Genomic DNA, 17657 nt, shown 5'->3' on the forward strand with positions numbered 1-17657 from the left:
AGTCAGTGCTTATGAAATTTCTATTTGAATTATAATAAACCAAACTGAAGTTGTCAGCAGGACCTCTCTGTATAATCTGTCTGTTGTTGCTGCTCTGAAATAACCTCTCGCTATGAGAATGTGTTCTCATCTACGCTCACATGATTGGAATGACACAATCAAACATCAGAGGTCACTGTTGTGCTTCAATGGCACTTTTAATAAAACAGACATTTCATCCTCACAACAGCAATGTCTGGACAGAGAGAACGAGGGGGGGCTGGGTGAGGGTTCCCTCTGCTGATAGGCTGGTTGCTCCTGATAAGTGAGAGGGAATTGGATAAAGAAAATTGAACTGTGCTGTTGAGCACAGTGTGGGGAAGATGGAGGGGTGTGTGTGTGTGTGCGTAGTGAACTGACTCATCTTGGCTGGCATTTATTTCTCCTACCGTGTCTACTAAAGAATGATAATATAGCAAAGAGAACCCCAACCACAACCGTACACTCTCCCCTCCCCCTCACATATTTACAGGAAAAATTAATACATTCAGTTAATTCACTAAGTAACAAAGCTAATTAATCTGTGTTTTTAGCAGAAATCACATGGTTTCACATCCAGTTTTCAAACAGACTCATCTTTCTGTTCCGTTCCTATAATCTTTACGCACACAGTCCATCATTGGGTTTTCTATTGATAAACGACTCACACAAAAATCCCCCCACGCACCCCCTTTTAAAGACTTTTAAATCCCACTTGCCCGTATTTATAACTATTTACAGAAGCAGCAATCTAACCATCACAAAAACCCACCCACCCACCAGTCTCGTTTGCCCCTCCCCACACCAACAAAGTCCCACTCCCACCCGATACAGAAAAAAAATATCCTGACACCCGTCTTGCCGCCCCCATTCCATACACTGCCCACATCTTACCCTGTTCTAAAAGAGCATGCCAAGTTTAACAATGAACACAGAAAATGTCTCTATACAGAAAAAACACCCCTAAAAATGTTTTTTTTTCTTCCTCCTCCCACAATGGTGGACATGGACATAAGACAAAATTTCAGTGGCAACAAATAATCGTCATCTTGCTCCATTTTGGGAATTTTTTTAGTGCTGACAGGGACCGGGTTTTGTCATAAGAAAGTCCTGTCGTGGGGGGGTTTAAGGGGGCCATGTTATGAACAGTGGGAGGGCAGTTTTCCAGGGTCTCTGAGGCAACAGTTGGCCAAGGGGCAGTTTAGGAAGGGGGATGAGGGGTTTTGTAGAGGACAGGGGAAGAGGTTGTAGGGGAAGGAATCTAGGGTGTTTTTTTTTGTTGTTGTTGTTATTTTGTTTTTTAGAGTCAGAGGTGGCGGGGACTAGGGTGGCCATTGTGGTAGAGCTTCTGCTTGATGTGGACCATGTTGCCGCTGGAGTCTTCCAGCTGTCTGAGCTGGGCCCGGCGACGGAGGTCTCGAAGGTTGCAGAACTGGGGCAGCCATGACCAGGACGGGGTATCTGGAGGAAGGAGATGAAAGGCAACGTCATCTCCACAACTTAAATACTATTTGCTGGCCTGTATCCACCTCTGATGGATGCAATAACCCCATGATGGATATGAAGAATTGGTTGTCTATTAGAAGTTGGTACCCTAAATTATCAGAAATAATATCATTGAACATAGTATGACTTATACCTATAAACATAACAGTATTAGTATTATCATGGTAAGAAATGCAATAAAAGAAAAAGCCTAAGAGTTCTTAATGAAATTTTAAAAAATTATAATTTCCAAAGTACAATTAAAAAAGTCATCGGGCCCATTGAGCTGTATGTTAGTGATGTAAGGGGCCAACTTGTAGCTATACCCGTTTGGACAAACATCTAACAGAATCTTGAATTTTGCAGATACACGTACACAGAAAAACGCCAACAAATGTATGCAGAGCAGAATTAGGCAGATACGCATTGAAAATTGACATTCAATAGAAACCACTCAGTTTTTAATCGCCTTAAATCCAGACCCCTAGACGCCCTCCATTCTAAAGCCTTCCAAACCCGAGAGCTGAGCCCAGAAAAGAGTCCCCTGTGTCAGTTTCTGCCCCCTCTCAGACGCACTCTGACCAGCCTCACAGCAACCAATCAGAGTAAATCATATTATAAGACAAAGAAACCTATTTTGAACATTGAAAAGAAAAAGCCAAAGTAGATTAGAATGTTATCTGGCCATAAGAAATGATTATGAATTGGCAGAATATCTCTCTACTGTCAGAGATAGAAAGCAGAGGCAGATCCTAACCAGGCACAGGCTCAGTGGCCACAAATTGGTTGAATTGATCTTACTTTTTTGGTATTTTTCCTTTATTTGACAGTGGAGACAGACTGAAAACATGTAAGAGGGGATGACATGCAACAAAGGTCCTACACAAAATGGAACTAGGGAAGTTAAGATTACATGTGCCTTAGACCAATGGTTTATGTTGGTGTCAAGAAGCCCCAAATTGATACAATCACGCTATTGGATCCATGGACTCATTGATCTATGGCTGATAAGATTTAGATATTCAATAACTGTCTATACTGTAGATGAGCAGATTGAACAGTGAAGAGCCTGAAACCTTTGAGCAGCCAAGCTTATACATTCTGTCATTGTGATAACTTCTAGTCAGTGAAATAATAGTGGAATTAAAATATTTCCAATTTTTCTGGGGACCCACTGGAACCCCCTAAAGGACCCCTTAGACAACTAGGTCATGGCGACCCCCAGAGTGAGCATTTTAAACACATAAAAGGGACAAGAAGGAAACACCTCTGCATCAGTACTGCAACAGAAAGTATGCAATACTTTGTCATTATCAAAACATGACACAATATTGATTATTCCCGTCTCTGCTCCCCGTCTTTAGTCTTACTCATGCGGATACCTGTAAAAGTGTAATGACTTAACAGGTGGTTTATTGTTAGCCGACACTGTGTTGCTTTTGTAGTTGTGCAGACACGAGCAAAGACAACTGAATTCCGGCTTTTCAAGATGACACACTCATGAGATCGAGACACACAATAGTGTAAAATCCTTCTTAGCCTGGTTTTCTGACTCTAAATCCAGTTAGAGGCAGACAAGACATAACAGCCAGCAACACAGAGGACTGATCTTTGTGCTGTCAACTGTCCTTTCTGGATGTTAATGTCAGTGAGTCCACTTTAACACTCATTTTCTCCTGTAACACTGTTTATATGAATTTATTGCTAGGCTGGTATTTGCTTGTCATTTTATCCATCTCTGATATGAGTCTTCTTTTTTTTATTGTAACACTCAGTTTCAGTGCAGAGTTGATGGTCTAAATCCTGCCTTTCTACCCCGACAAGAAAATTATTCTGAGCAAAATGTTGAATTATGTATTTAAAGACAAGTGATCATGTGTCTCAAAATCACATCTTCCATGCAACATTTAGTATTTTCAAAAATAGGCCAGTTAATAAAACAAAAAATGACAAATCTGATGCAGTAAGGTTTTTGTAGTCTATGGTGTGCAGCATAAAAGTAAATTATAGGCTCCACACAGACCACAGACTGGAAAAGCTGTTGTTTAATATGTCTTTTAGCCACCAGCTTCGTCATAGCTGTAAACAATGTTTAATTCTGGGAAGTAGGGGTGAGCTTCTTACAGTAAGGGCAGAGTGACAAAGAGGAGATAAAAGATTGGAGCATTGAAATATTGGATGAGAATGGTAAATGGCATCAATCTCTTCAAGTGCACCACGTTGTTGCCCTTGATTCTTCACATTTGTGTTTGGGCTGTTGCGCATGTGACGTGTGTCCTGGCATTATTTCTCTACATTCACAAAGGATTTTACAGGTTGGCTCATGGCGGAACCGTTTGTATCTTTAAGTCTTTGACCAATTAGGAGCCACCACACTGCACGTGCAGAACACACAAGCTTTATAATAGAAAGGCCGACCTGCCGTGAAATCGGTGACTGTCTGGAAACAAAGTGGGGTTTCCATGAATGCGAGGTGTGGAACGTGAAGAGGGGAATGGCGGAGCACACATTCGTGCTTGTCATGTTATAAACTGGAGCCGGCGAGGCGGAGCAAGGTCCACAGAGACAGCAGAGAGAGAGAGAAAGGGAGAGGGAGAAGGAGGGGAGAGCCCCAGACAGCAAACCCAGTGGCAAATGGCCCTGCTAGAGGATGAGCGAGAGGAGGGGTAGTGGTTGTGGTGGTGGTGTAGTTGGGGAGGAGGGGGATGAGGTGTTGGATGAAGGGGAGGTGAGGAGGGAGAGAGAGTGAGTTATTTATAGCTGTGAATGGGTATGCTGTCCACAAGGACTGCTCTGAAGGGTAAAGGAAAAGGGGCAACGAAGACAGGTTTCTCTCATTTGAATAAAAGGATGGAGATGGGGATTGGGATGGAGTCGGGGGACATGATAATGCAAGGCAGAAAATGGGAGGCGAAGGCACAATTGTGTTACGCTCCTTCAGAGGAGAGGGAAGGGGGGGGTTAATGCTAAACGGCAGGTCATCATTTTCTCAATTTTTGAGACGGTTCTTGTGTTTCTCGTGCAACAGAGACTCTAGTATCAGATATTCACAGCACATCAACGATAAGAAAAGAAAAAAAAGTAGTTGCAGCAGGAAGCATTGTAAAGGAAATGGCCAGGAGTAGATTCAATAAGTGAAGAGGGAGGGGAGAAGGAGGAGCTAGAGATAGAATTAGGGGGTAGAAAAAAAAAAGGAATGGGAATCAATGTGCATCTCAATGCACTGTGTGTGTGTGTGTGTGTGTGTGTGTGTGTGTGTGTGTGTGTGTGTGTGTGTGTGTGTGTGTGTGTGTGTGTGTGTGTGTGTGTGTGTTTCTCACTTGCCATTCCAGCTGCTCTCTCTCATTCTATTTATAGCTCCGGAGGAGAGAGTGTGTGTCTCTATGTGTGTGTGTATGTGTGTGTAAGTGGGGGTGGGGATGTGACAGCATCTCCATCCTGCACCCATAACACACACACACACACACACACACACACACACACACACACACACACACACACACACACACACACACACACACCCCCTTCCCCGCTCTGTCAGCCTCACCTTCACTCCTCATCTTGGGGAGGCTAAACGAGTCTGACCTAGCATCAACGTCACAGCACACACACACACACACACACACACACACACACTGGCGAGGGGCATTCCCTCCCAGTACAAAAGAAGAAGCCTATATCCCCCACTCTATAACTGCTGCTTAATGAATATGGATGTTCCCTCCTCTCCGGGTGTTTTTTATGTGTTTTTTATTTTTGTATGATGTATTTTACACTGTTGTACTAATGCACTGGAGAAAAGAGCGTTGTCTCACTCGCTGCTGCAAAACCTTCCACACCTCTGAGCAAAACAAAGCTTGTAAAATTCAAGCCTACTGTTTATTGTAGCAGCTCCTAAAACACTAAAAAAGGTTCCAACCACAACCTGATACTTTCCTTCCTAAAAACCAATATCAGTGCACTTTCAGTGTGATTTCAAAAAGCTTTTAGTACTAAACGTCATCTTTTGATTGTTGCTGCTTGATACTTTCCCAACCTGCCTGAGGAGCTTTTCCATGGCGGTCCAAGTATCCAGGTCACATATCACCTACTTTATGCTTAAAACTGAGGATCCAGGCCACCACAACACAGGCCTGACCCGACAATGAGCGCGATGCAGCACAGAGCAGACAGAAGACAGAATATTCAACCCTATTTTTGTTGCCTTATTCAGTATCTCTAAATTTAGCTCATTTGTGCCAAAGAACACAACAAAACTTTATCAGTGTTTCCCCCTAGAGTCTGATCCTGGCTGGTTGGAAAAGCCTGTGAAAACACCACGGCCGTGAGAAACTGAAACACAGTAATCCAGGATGCTAATGCTCGGCTCATCGGTGAACATCTTGCCAGTGCACAGACATGAATCCTCTGTGTTGTCGGGGGTTGGTGTCTCTTCAGCAGAGTGCCAGACTATCTGGGATTTCATGTTGCCATGTCATGATTTCACACGTGTCTAATAGCTGCTTGGGTTTAGCGTCGCTAAAAAGCCTTTTGTTTCTTCTGCCCGTGTTCTGCACAAGCACACAAACCCAACGATGTTGGAGAACGGTACCCCAACATGTTCTGTCTCATTAAATCTGCCGCATTCCTCTTCTTTTTGCTAAAGTAACATGCATCCTTCAGCTGTCAGGGAGGAGGTGGTAAGAGATATTAAACAGATATTTCAGAGAGAGAGAGAGTGCTGACAGGAGACAGGAAATTAAGGAGCAACTATCACACTCAGTTGGATTTAAACACATGGTATGTGGGAATGTAGCTTTCACTACAGCACAGCAGATGGTGGGAGTGAAGTCATTTCTCAATTTCTGTTTCTCGAGCCTGGTTTGAACCAGTCTTGGTAACTGCTGTATGTGTATTCATATGTATTCTATTGGTTATCACACAAAAGCCATGCTTGTTTAAAACAAATAACAGCTTGGCCAGATTTTCTCATTAGACAACACATTTACAGCTAGTACTGCACATTAATTCATTTTGTCTTCAGTGTAATGTGACTTGACAAGCTGTGCAGGCAATATACTATGCAATATACACATCTACACACTGACACATTATCTATATATATGTTTATGTGGCTTTCTACAGACCGGTAAATATAATCCACACTTTACACATGTTAGTAGCTCATGTTTTCCTTATTTTTGGTTACTGTGGATGCCATATTGAGTTTCCATTTCTCCTTAACTATCTTTGGACTAAAAGAGGAAAACCATGCAAAGAGATTAACATTAAAATGAATACAGTAACTCCATAAAGAGAGTTACAGGGAGTTCAAACCAGAACCCTCTTGCAGTGATGTGACAGTGCTAACCATTGAACCACTGTGCACTCATAATGTTCTCAATGATTGGGCTTGATACGCAGACATTTCTGGGGCATACAGCTATTCTCGAGGCAAAATTGATATCGTTAGTTGAGTTAAAGGCCGTGCACACCCATGGTAAAGCCACACATGTGATTTTAATTCTTTTGGCTGATTCAGAGCTGTGTAATAGTGTACAGAGTGAGCTTGACTGACATCTTCTTCAGTCTCCCGTTAGCTTTGTTGGATGGGGAAAATACACCATTGCCACTGGGTGCGCTACAAAACCTGCTCTGCTTTGTACTGGTAGGGTATAGGTATACTCCATTTCAATTTGGCTTGCAAATAGCGACATGCCGGCTGGGGCACTTAAAAGATGTGAAAAGACATTTAATTTTCTGATAGAGATTCAACGTCATACCTGCTGCCTCATGCTGCCAGCACTCCATTTGAAGCAGGTTTTCCCACCCTTGCCACTACATAACAAGTGGTACAGCCAAATGGAGCGCAGCCATTACTTTTAAATCATTTAAGTCTGTTGACAACCCGTAATTCTAGCAGAGCTTAGTCCACCTTCGACCTGAGAAGAGGTCTAATCAGCAAGACTAATTGGAAACACCTGTATGGGTGCGCAGGACCTTCAAACCTCAATGGACGGTGCCAAAGAAAAGGCCTTTTTTTTTTTTTACATGTCACACTGGAGAAAGAACAGGTTTAAATAATATGTTTCAGGGTCCTGGTGTCGTGCATGTTGGTGTCACTGTTACACTGTCTTGACTCACTGGGACACTTGAGTACAACGGAGCTGCATTAACTATGACAAGTCAAAATGTCTTCTGTGAAAAATGACTATTCCAAATCAATGTTTTTGGCATTTCGGAAAATACGCTTATTAGTTATTTTCCCAAAAGTTACATGAGAAAAGAGATACCACTCTCATGTCTGTGCGTTAACCATGGAGCTAAAGCCAACAAGTGGGTATCTTAGAGGAAACTGTTAGTATAGCTCTGTCCAAAGCCCAAAAAGCCTACTAGTACCTCTAAAGCTTTGTTCCCTTAACTGTATCTCATTATGTTAATCTGTACATGTACCAAGTTGTGGTTTTACAGGCCTCTGAGTGCTGGAACTCTTTCCAGGTGCAGTGACCTCTGTCTTGTTGTTGCCTTGAGTTTGCCAGTCATCCAGCAGCGACTCCGGTAAGTCACTGCGCCTGTAATAATTGTTTTAATTCTCTTTGACCTCTGCTCAGAGTGGACCTCGATATTTAAATCAGTTCTCTGAAAAGCTTTGTTGGTATCACTGATATGATTTACTTTATACATACATACATACTCATAAAACGTCTTTCTTCTATTGAGGCTGATTGGCCTTTTGTGGAGTACCCTCAAGGGTTTATCTTGGGTCCCTGATTATTCTCTATTTATATGCTCTCCTCTGGGTATATTATGCTGTTTAAAAGTCAAATAAAGCCTTGTATTTATTATTGATGTATACTGCATTGTGTCACTTCTCCTTTATAATAAAAGCTGGATAATCAAACATTTTAAAGATTCAGAGATCCTAACAATTACCCATTCTGATCCCTGCACTAGCACTATGAATTATATTATTTGTAGTCTGGTTTGCCTGTCAACAAATCTCCGGTCTGTCATTAGATGCTCAAGTGGTCTAACTGTGTTTAATTTTAACTAGGGCACATCACTAAGATGAGACTTTTTATTTTTATTTGCAGCTCTTGAGAAGGTCATTCATACTTATATCTCCTCCAGGGTTGATTGTTGTGACGCACTTGTGGTCTTAGCAGAAGAAATATCAACATAGTACAGTTAATTCAGAACGCTGTTCCGAGGCTAGTTGCACTCTCCAAGAGAAGTGACCACATTACCTAAATCCTTTTCTCCCTTCTGACAGACTGCTTGTCAATTGCAGAATTGATTTTAAGGTTTTAAGTCAGCTTATTTGTGTGATATGTTAACCCCAAGTGAGGCTGATTGCTGCTTGAGATCCTCTTTCAGGGCCCTTCTCATCATGCATGGCCTCTCAGCTGTGGAAGTCCATGCCAGAGGATTTCAGGCTTGCAAAGTTAGTGTCTTATTTGAAATCCTTACTCAAAACGCACTTTTATCTTCAGCATTCCTTTTTTTTTATGTATGATGTTGTCTCATCATTTCAATATTTGATACATCTATAGTGTTTACCTTTACACTGTGTCTTTTTTGTGTAGTGCTATATAAAAGTATTCTTTATTATTAACATACACTCATGTTTAAAACTAATTTCAACATTACTTGCCTGCAACCAACAAAAAATTATATAAAAGTTATCTAGCTATGAATGCTATAATCACAAATATAAATTGAGAGAATTGCCATTTTTCCCGCAAGCTAACTTGCATCCTAAAAAACTGTTTTTTGTTTTTCCCATTGAGGTTTAACTCAACCAAATGTTAATTGTGGGTTGCATCATCTGCATTATTACAATTCCTATTAATATTCTATCTCATTTTACTGCGTTGCTTTGCTATTTTTCTCTTGCAGTGTGTCCCCAATGAGATCATTAAAGGTTTAACTTTGCATAATACAGTGGTGCACAGAAGCTAGAATAAGCAGAGCTTATTCTGTCAGACCTGGCTTGAAACACTAAACGTTTTATATTTAATTCAAACCTTTGCTGAAAAGTAATTCAAACAAACATCAGCTGTCACAAGGACATCGACTATCTTCTGTTTGGTTCAATGCATTGAACATTTTAGCTTTAACTGGCTAATACTGAAAGACCCTCTAGAGCATAGCATTACAGTGCAGTGGTTACACTGCTTTATGACATCAAAATTAATTTAAATGATATATTGAAGTAAATATATGTAGGGAATTTAATGTGAATCAGCAGTTTGTGAAAGACACAACAACAACAACATAATAACAATAATAATAATAATAATTCAATCATTTTGATTCGTTTTTTAATTAACACATATCTCTATAACAGTGTTCATTCTCTATTTATTTTGTTTGATCACTCTACTCATTTCTGATCATCTATATAGTATTGCTGTTCTCATTAAGGTTTGATTTCTTGTTGACTTGTTGAATATTTTTCTCATAAACAATGACTTTAATATATTCAGAACATAGTAATTACACTTAATGACGGTGCTATTACATTAGCATATGACTGCTGCTGTTTCCTGAAAACAAATTAGGAGGATTATTAATGAAATAAGGTTTGAAGTATTTCGGCTGTCCAAAAAAAGAAGACAGCAATTTAAATGATCAACTCGACTGATAGCCGACGTCTGAATCATCACACAGTTGGAAGGTTTAGCTGTGATTTTCCAAGAGGTCGCAGTAAACTGAGAAAAAAATCAGTGAGAAGAGCCAAAAATGGGCCAAGCAATGGGGGGAAGGTCATTAACCAAAGCTCCACCAACTGCTGTGTTAACCTGGCAAGCACTCACACATGCAGATACATGGTGGATAGATACAGATAGATAGATATTTCTGCATACAAGCTTTTTGCTAATACCATATACCACCTCAAACCCTGATTAAAATTATATATACTTTATTATTTCACCTCTCAAATTAAGATTATTTAGGTTTTGCTGTGACATGTTATTTCCCATCATGCAGCATTGTGTGTGAAGGCAGCACACGCGAAAGAGGAAGAACTGTATGACATTTTAGGGATTTCTGACTTGTTCTTTGAGATGTGTCTGTGCAGCAGACCAGTGCCACTAACGTCCAACTTACCGTAATAGCGGCTTGCCCTCCAGGCCCTGACAGCACAGTGTAGGACTCCGTCCAGCCACAGCAGCAGCCAGCTGATGCAGAAACCCAGCAGCAGCCCCAACATCAAGTCCATCTCCTGCTTGGTCACACTGTCACTCACAAAGTAGTTCTCTGAAGAGTCCACCAAGGAATGGTCCCCATCATATGGGATTACATAGTGGACATGATGCCTGGGACGAGGACAGACAAGGGAAGGTGATGGACGTTAGATATATGTAAACCAACATATAATTAGTTAAAGTTAAAGACAGAAATGGACATTACTTAGCCATCTCAAGGCATACAGATGGGTGACAGATTAAAGGAAAAGCTAAGTGCAATCATAAAGTAAACAATTGTGCTACCATTGCTGCTTGGCATATACTGGAGCTCTACTGGAAGGATGAACACTAAGAACATGTGATGAGCCCTGTGAAACATGTTGCTCCAGAATCTCCCATCGGTGTTGTATTGGGTTGAGGTCTGGTAACTGTGAAGGTCATAGCATGTGATTCATCAAACCATTCCATGAGTCCTCACATCTTGTATGGAAGCACCTGTATTTGTTATGTTGCTCCACTCATTTATTCAGGTGTTACCTTTACCTTTTTGTCACTCAACTGTATAACTTTAGCATGATACAGGACTTTCCAAATGTCCTTGACCCTGAGGACCATGGACACTGTTTGTCTATATATACAGTATATATACTATATCAAGATGGTGAAACTGTCTACCCTATATATGGTATACTCATTCTAACTTGGATGATGTCTGAAGATTTCTACCTTCATTTTAAACGAACTGCACTAATCCGCACTTTGCAGGACAGCCCCTGAAGGCCTCTCAAGGACCCTTGAGTGTCCCCGGGCTGCACTTTAGGCAAGTTTAAGGAGACAGGCTTGTGATTGTGAATTATCAGAAAATACTCACAGCCTGAAATAAGAATAAGAAACACTCTGCTACCTGCAGTAACTACTGGTGCCTTTCAGTATATTTACTCCAATATCCTAACAGGTAAAGGTCATACCTGCTCAGTATAAACCTTTTTTTTGCAGAGACAAAAACATCATATGAAAGGCACCTAGTGTGCAAGTTCTTGAGCTATCTTAAAACAAGCAATAATTTTGCCGAAGGGGGCGTCATCTTTTTCAAGTCATTTTGGAATTTCTTTCTAGATCCAAAGGGGTTCTTACAATAAAGTCTCTCAATTTTTTTTCCAAGTATAAGAGACATGAAAGGAATCAATATGAATCCAATTTTAATTGTTTTTCCACAAATCCATGGGGTGTGTGATTGCTTCTAACCAGGTGTTCACATCTCACAGGAGAAAAAAGAGGAACTGTGGTGAAAAATATGGAAATGTTACGCTGATAGAATGCAAACCTAGAGACAACAGTGAGTACATCACTCGGTTCTATTACAGCTGAGGGAAAACATGCATGATAACACTACATATTAGCTCTGAATATCACTCTGTTTCAGCAGCTACTGATCAACAATCCTCCAGTTCCTTACAATCACTTTGCCACATTGTCCAGTCTTGATTCAGCTCCATTGTAAAACAGATAAAGCCACACTTGATATGAAAGTCTTACTATACTGGTATTACCTGCCCTCCTGAGAGGGGATGAAGGCTTTTTCCAATCTAACAACACAGGCAGCTGTCTGACAAACACTGTAAAGGAACACAGTGGGAGCTGATAGATTTAACTGCTGGAAGTGAGTACAGATACACACCTCTGCTCACACACTTTGGAACATTACATTGATAACACGTTTGGACTAATGCAGGTTTTTAAGCCCATTAACACTTTTTTTCCCCAAAGAGTGCTCTGGTAATTTACTGTTGCACTTCCATAAATCTGAAGGATGTGCAAGAGACAGGTAGTCTCTAGTATGGGTACTCCAGACCTCTAGTTTGTAACACAAATTTTCTACATGTTTAAATAAACGTCTGCTTTGCTTATCTCTGTATCTCACTGACATAAAGCTGCTGTGCTTAACACCCAGTGTCTATTGGGTCTTTACCACTATGATGCACTGGAAGTTAAAGGACCAATGTGTAGGATTAAGAGGCATTTAGCAGATGGCAACCAACTGAATACTGTTTGCCTTCCAAGTGTTCAGAAGAAACTACTGTGACCATGAAACTTGTAAAAGGCCCTCTAGAGCTAGTGTCTGGTTTGTCCACTGTACAGCGGTTTAACATGGGGGACTCTGTAGAAGAGGACCTGCTCTCTCTATAGATAAAAAAAGGTAACAAAAACACAGTGATTCCTATATTCAGGTGATTATACGCTAATGAAAACATGAACATTCCAGTTCTTCCAACTGAGTGTCACACACTGGACCTTTAATGGAAGTTTTTGATGGAGGTGAGCAGCTCTGGACAAATAAAGCACCTCCACCTACAGAAATGCAACTTCATTAACAGAAAATCCATCCATGCTGTTTGATTGACAGATGATCTCTGGGAAGTGCAGTGCAGAAAAGTCACAGCACATTGTACTGAATATGGAGGAAAAAAACAGATCTCGCCGATTAGCGCCTTAAGTATCTTACTGAAGAAGTAGTGGCACCACATGGGAGATCAAACCCCCTGTTGGACCTCACTGACTTGAGCCATACAGACACTGAGGTCCATTAACAGCAAAACATTTTCTCAAAAAACAAAGCTAAGCGCGATGTAAAAATAGGCCAAAATCTGCCTCTGTGTTCCCTGAATAAGACTTTTGCCCAAATCCCTGTAAATAAAATAAAGGATTACTTTTTGCTGCCTCTATACCTTTAAACAAACTTAAGTCCTGTTCACTTGCACCCTGCAAATCAGTGTGTATGGTGTGTAAGATTTGAGGATGCAAATGCCACAATAAGGACAACTATCCTGCAGCCTCTCACAACAGCATGACAGCAATAAGCAGGGTACACCCAGCAGCACACACAGTCCCACTCCTGGAATCTCTTCCTCTGCCACAGAGGCAGCTATTGTGGGCCAGGCTTCAGCCCGTCTACAACTACATCCAAATCAGAGCACAGAAGCTGCCAAATAAAATGACACTCGCTGTGTCCTCGAGCCTGATAAGGTGAGCGCTGTGGGCGTCAAGACACCTCCATGCCTCGCGGATGGAAGGGCAGGCGAGTGAAGCCCAAGCTCTGGTCTGCCCTGTTTATCCACGTATCCTGTGTTTCTGCTGTTTATATGGAGACAGATGACTGATCCTCATTCAGGAGGTGTTTCCAGGTCACTGAAATACACTTGGGTACAGTAATCTGAGGTTTGACTGTGCATACTGTCCAGTGGTTTGTAGTTTTACTGTTTTATCAGTGCCTATGCATCAACAAATACTTGTATTGGAGGACAAATTATAATTTTAGCATTATAAATATATAAATTACTGCTAAAAGCTGCTTAAATTAGTTTACTTTCTTAAGAAAAAAATCCTGTTGGCAATTAGAATCTGATCCCTTTTGGCAGTAGCAAGGATAACATGATTGTCAAAATATTATCATCTCATCATAAATCCTGCCTCCAAACATATTTTATTTGTCTTGATTAGTCCATATAACGTCACATCTGTCTGTGTGTGTGAGAAGCCTCTCCAAGCTTTGACTTAGATTATCCCTGTTTGACAAGCATAATCTAATAGCACCTGATGATGACCCATTTCTGGATCTACAGACTAAAAAAACACACAGAGTGGAACTGGCCTCTTAATGCTGCTAATGAACTGATTGTACATCAACCCCCTCACTGCAGTATGCACAGTATACACTGCTGGTTACTTTTAATGTGCATCTGTTCGGCTTGCAGCAACATGAATATATAGTGACATTCCCACCTAAGACACTGATCTGTCCTGGTGGCTATAGGTTGCCTGCAGGAGACGAGTCAGTCAGGATCTAATATCTGAGGACAATATATGTGTGAATGTATTGGATAAAAGGACTCTTTAAATCTTGCTCCAACACTCTTGCTATACCTTCAGGCATTGTAGACTTATAAAAAAAATAAAAATAAAACAGAGGCCCACTTGTGTCTCTTCACAGCCTACATAGGCTAGCCTGCTGTATTACATCCTCACTGTTGATGGAAAATGCATAATAATGCTGATTAAATCCGACTTCATTTATTAATGAGTGTCTTGCTGCTGCCCCCCCCCAAACCTGCTCTCACTGTGACAGCAAACAGCAGGTAGGCTGATGAGCCCAGCCAGTATACCCACAGCTCCATAGCACTTCTGAAGCCATAACCACTTCACTTCAACACTCATACGTTCATAATTGGCAGCAGCAGCTTTATATTCGACACCATGTAGGCCTGCGTGGATCGCGCAGCTCACTTGATGCTCAGATTGTTTTTGAACGGCCTTATATTGCTCATAGTTCATTACCTATTTATGGCTCCGACACACACCTTCGTATATGCAGCAAAGCCGAAATCCTCGCAGCAAATATAGGCTATAAAAACACACACGAACACACACACACCGCGAACAAACGCGTGATCGGGCTTTCTGTTAGAGCGAATAATAAAAAGCTGTATGAAAACATCCGCCGCTATAAGAGCACAGACAGGCTGGTAGCAGCTCGGCTTTGCGGGGGCTTCACCGCCAGAAATCTTCGAGGCCTCTTCAGCAATTAAGAATTAACGGGTAAAAAAAAAAAAAAAAAGCACACACACCATCATGTTTATTCCAAATATTTGTACGAGGACGATGGCATTTACCTTCCACAGTTGCAGTGACAGACGCGGTCCTCCCCTCGTAGATGCGGTAAGATGTAGTTGTGAAAGCGATCCAGTAGTGCGTTCATGTCCATTAAACAGGCTATCGCCTGCAAAGAACCATGCAAGTCAGCTGGGACATGTCAGACAATATAGGCTAGGCTATTCCTGCACACACACACACGGAGGATTCTTCTCATTAGGCTATTACATAAGATAAATAACAACAGTGAAGATCATAGAGGAAAAATGAGAGGAACATAGCCTTGGCAGATCCTCCCAATTCGAAGAGGGGGGACTCTTGCCTCAAAACGGATTTAGATTATTTATTTATGACAGCAGGTAATTATAGGTAGGCTAACCTACTTCCACATGTCATTGATAGGCCTGCTGTGTATTGTAGTTTGTCGCAAAAAATGTGGCTGGTTCCATTTATGGCACATTTGGCAACAATCTGGTCAAACATTAGCCTCGGTGTGTGGATTAGAAAACCTTATTGAGGCTGAGGGAGGTGGAGATGTCTTACCATTACAACTGAAGCACCAAGAATCATAAAAATCATGGTGGTTGTGATCATATGCATCAAAACTTCCAAACTGGCCGCCGTCCTGTAGCCCGGGGTTCTACCCGCGGCGGTGGAGGAGACGCTCCGGCTGGGCTCTGGGCGCTCTGTCCCGGCAGGAGCCGCTCATGGAGCCGCCGCGCCGCTCCTGGCTCCCCGTCCCTTCAAACTGCCCGGTCTCCCTCCGTCGTCCCCTCCTACACACTCACACACACACACACACACACACACACACACACACACGGCAAGCCGCTCTCTCAGCCCTCACTGCGCCCTCTCTCCATCCAAGTAATCCCCCCCCCCGGTCGGTCGGATGCGGCTGCCGCTCGCTCCGAGGAGGCAGTTCTCTCCTAATTACCGATGCAAAAGTGATCCGTTCTCCCAGGTGCGTTTCTATCTCTATCCCAGTTTAAAAAAACATAAAGAAAAACAAGTGAAGGGATCCCCCGATATCCCTCGCAGGGTGCCTTGGTATCCTCTCTCCCCCTTTTCCCAAGTTATTCCACACCGGGGCTGCGCTTTAACACCGGTGAATTCTCTCCTCCATCGGCGAAAACGGTCGATTTCTCTCGCCTGGACGTTTCAAAGAGCTGCACCGACTCCTCTCACGGCCATCGCCCTCGTCTTTCTCGGAACGCTTAATAGCATCGACATGAGGTCCAGATAGCTCCAGTCGGGAACTAGACCCACCCTGCGCCCCGAGTCCAGTCCGGATCCCGCAACGGCAGCTGCATCAACGCCCGGAGCCAGACACGCATGATTATCCCATCCTGGCTTCCAGCAGCTACACGAGCATCCACTCCCACCTCTTGTGCATGAGCGCGTGCGTGCGTCAGGGCGTGCACGCGGGGGCGCGCGTCCGTGCGCGAGAGAGAAAGAGAGTGTATAGTGGGCGGTATGAGAGGGGAGAGCTGCAAACTGCCTTTATGGCACCAGTCTATAGGCTCATTATTTATAGTGGATACCTGCAGATGCTCCGGAGCCGGCTTCAAGAATGGCACTCTTCGTGATGATTTAACCTCCTTTTTCTCCAGAGGTTTAACCCTTCTTTACCCCTTAACGCCGCCACTTGGACACACACACACACACACACACACACACACACACACACACACACACACACACACACACACACACGCATACACACAAACGCCCTTGCTTTCTATTTCTCTTCCAGACATTGCAGCTCTTCAGTTTCTCATTCTGCGCCATTCCTGCTGTTTCTGGTCCTACTATCCGGCATGTTTTATGTCAAAAATATTTAAAATAAAAATAATACAAATTCCACACTCTAAACTTGTTTTTCAAAATTAAGCCTCATAGGTTCTGTCTGTAATTAAGCAGCCACATGGGTGAACATTCAGAAATCACAAACTGGCATTGATATTATTTCCTCCAAAACTTGCAAACCTTATACAGATAGTCCTGTTGGTCAAAGTGAAACAACTGACTGCAAAAATAATAGAATATTATGCCATCTTGTGACGACTATTAGACAAAGCTCACTGAGCTATCAGAGGATATCAGTCCTGAATACAACATTGTATAAAAACTAATGCGGATGATTCAGGTTAAACTTTTGGACACTACAAACCAATGCATATACTTCTATATGTTTTTTGTGATCACTACAATAGACAGTGTTAAATATTGTTTCAGCACCATGGACAGCAACCGTACAGCAGCCTGCATCGCTTTACTGCAACACATTTACTGAATTGTTATAAAAACATTTTACATGCATGTTGCACTAAC

The 17657-nt window shown here is 42.1% G+C and overlaps 1 protein-coding gene across 1 annotated transcript; it reads right to left on the minus strand.

The window, feature by feature from the left end:
- Window positions 1-172: 172 nt before the first annotated feature.
- tmem240a (transmembrane protein 240a) lies at window positions 173-17581 on the minus strand. The gene is made up of 4 exons (XM_051426140.1): window positions 15867-17581; window positions 15344-15450; window positions 10597-10805; window positions 173-1479 (listed from the first exon to the last, which is right to left on the minus strand). Exons 1-4 carry the CDS (start codon window positions 15921-15923, stop codon window positions 1325-1327), a joined length of 528 nt encoding a protein of 175 aa, XP_051282100.1. The 5' UTR covers window positions 15924-17581; the 3' UTR covers window positions 173-1324.
- Window positions 17582-17657: the final 76 nt, after the last annotated feature.

The sequence above is a fragment of the Dicentrarchus labrax genome, unplaced genomic scaffold (assembly GCF_905237075.1).
Source record: "Dicentrarchus labrax unplaced genomic scaffold, dlabrax2021, whole genome shotgun sequence".
Taxonomy (NCBI): Eukaryota; Metazoa; Chordata; class Actinopteri; family Moronidae; genus Dicentrarchus; species Dicentrarchus labrax.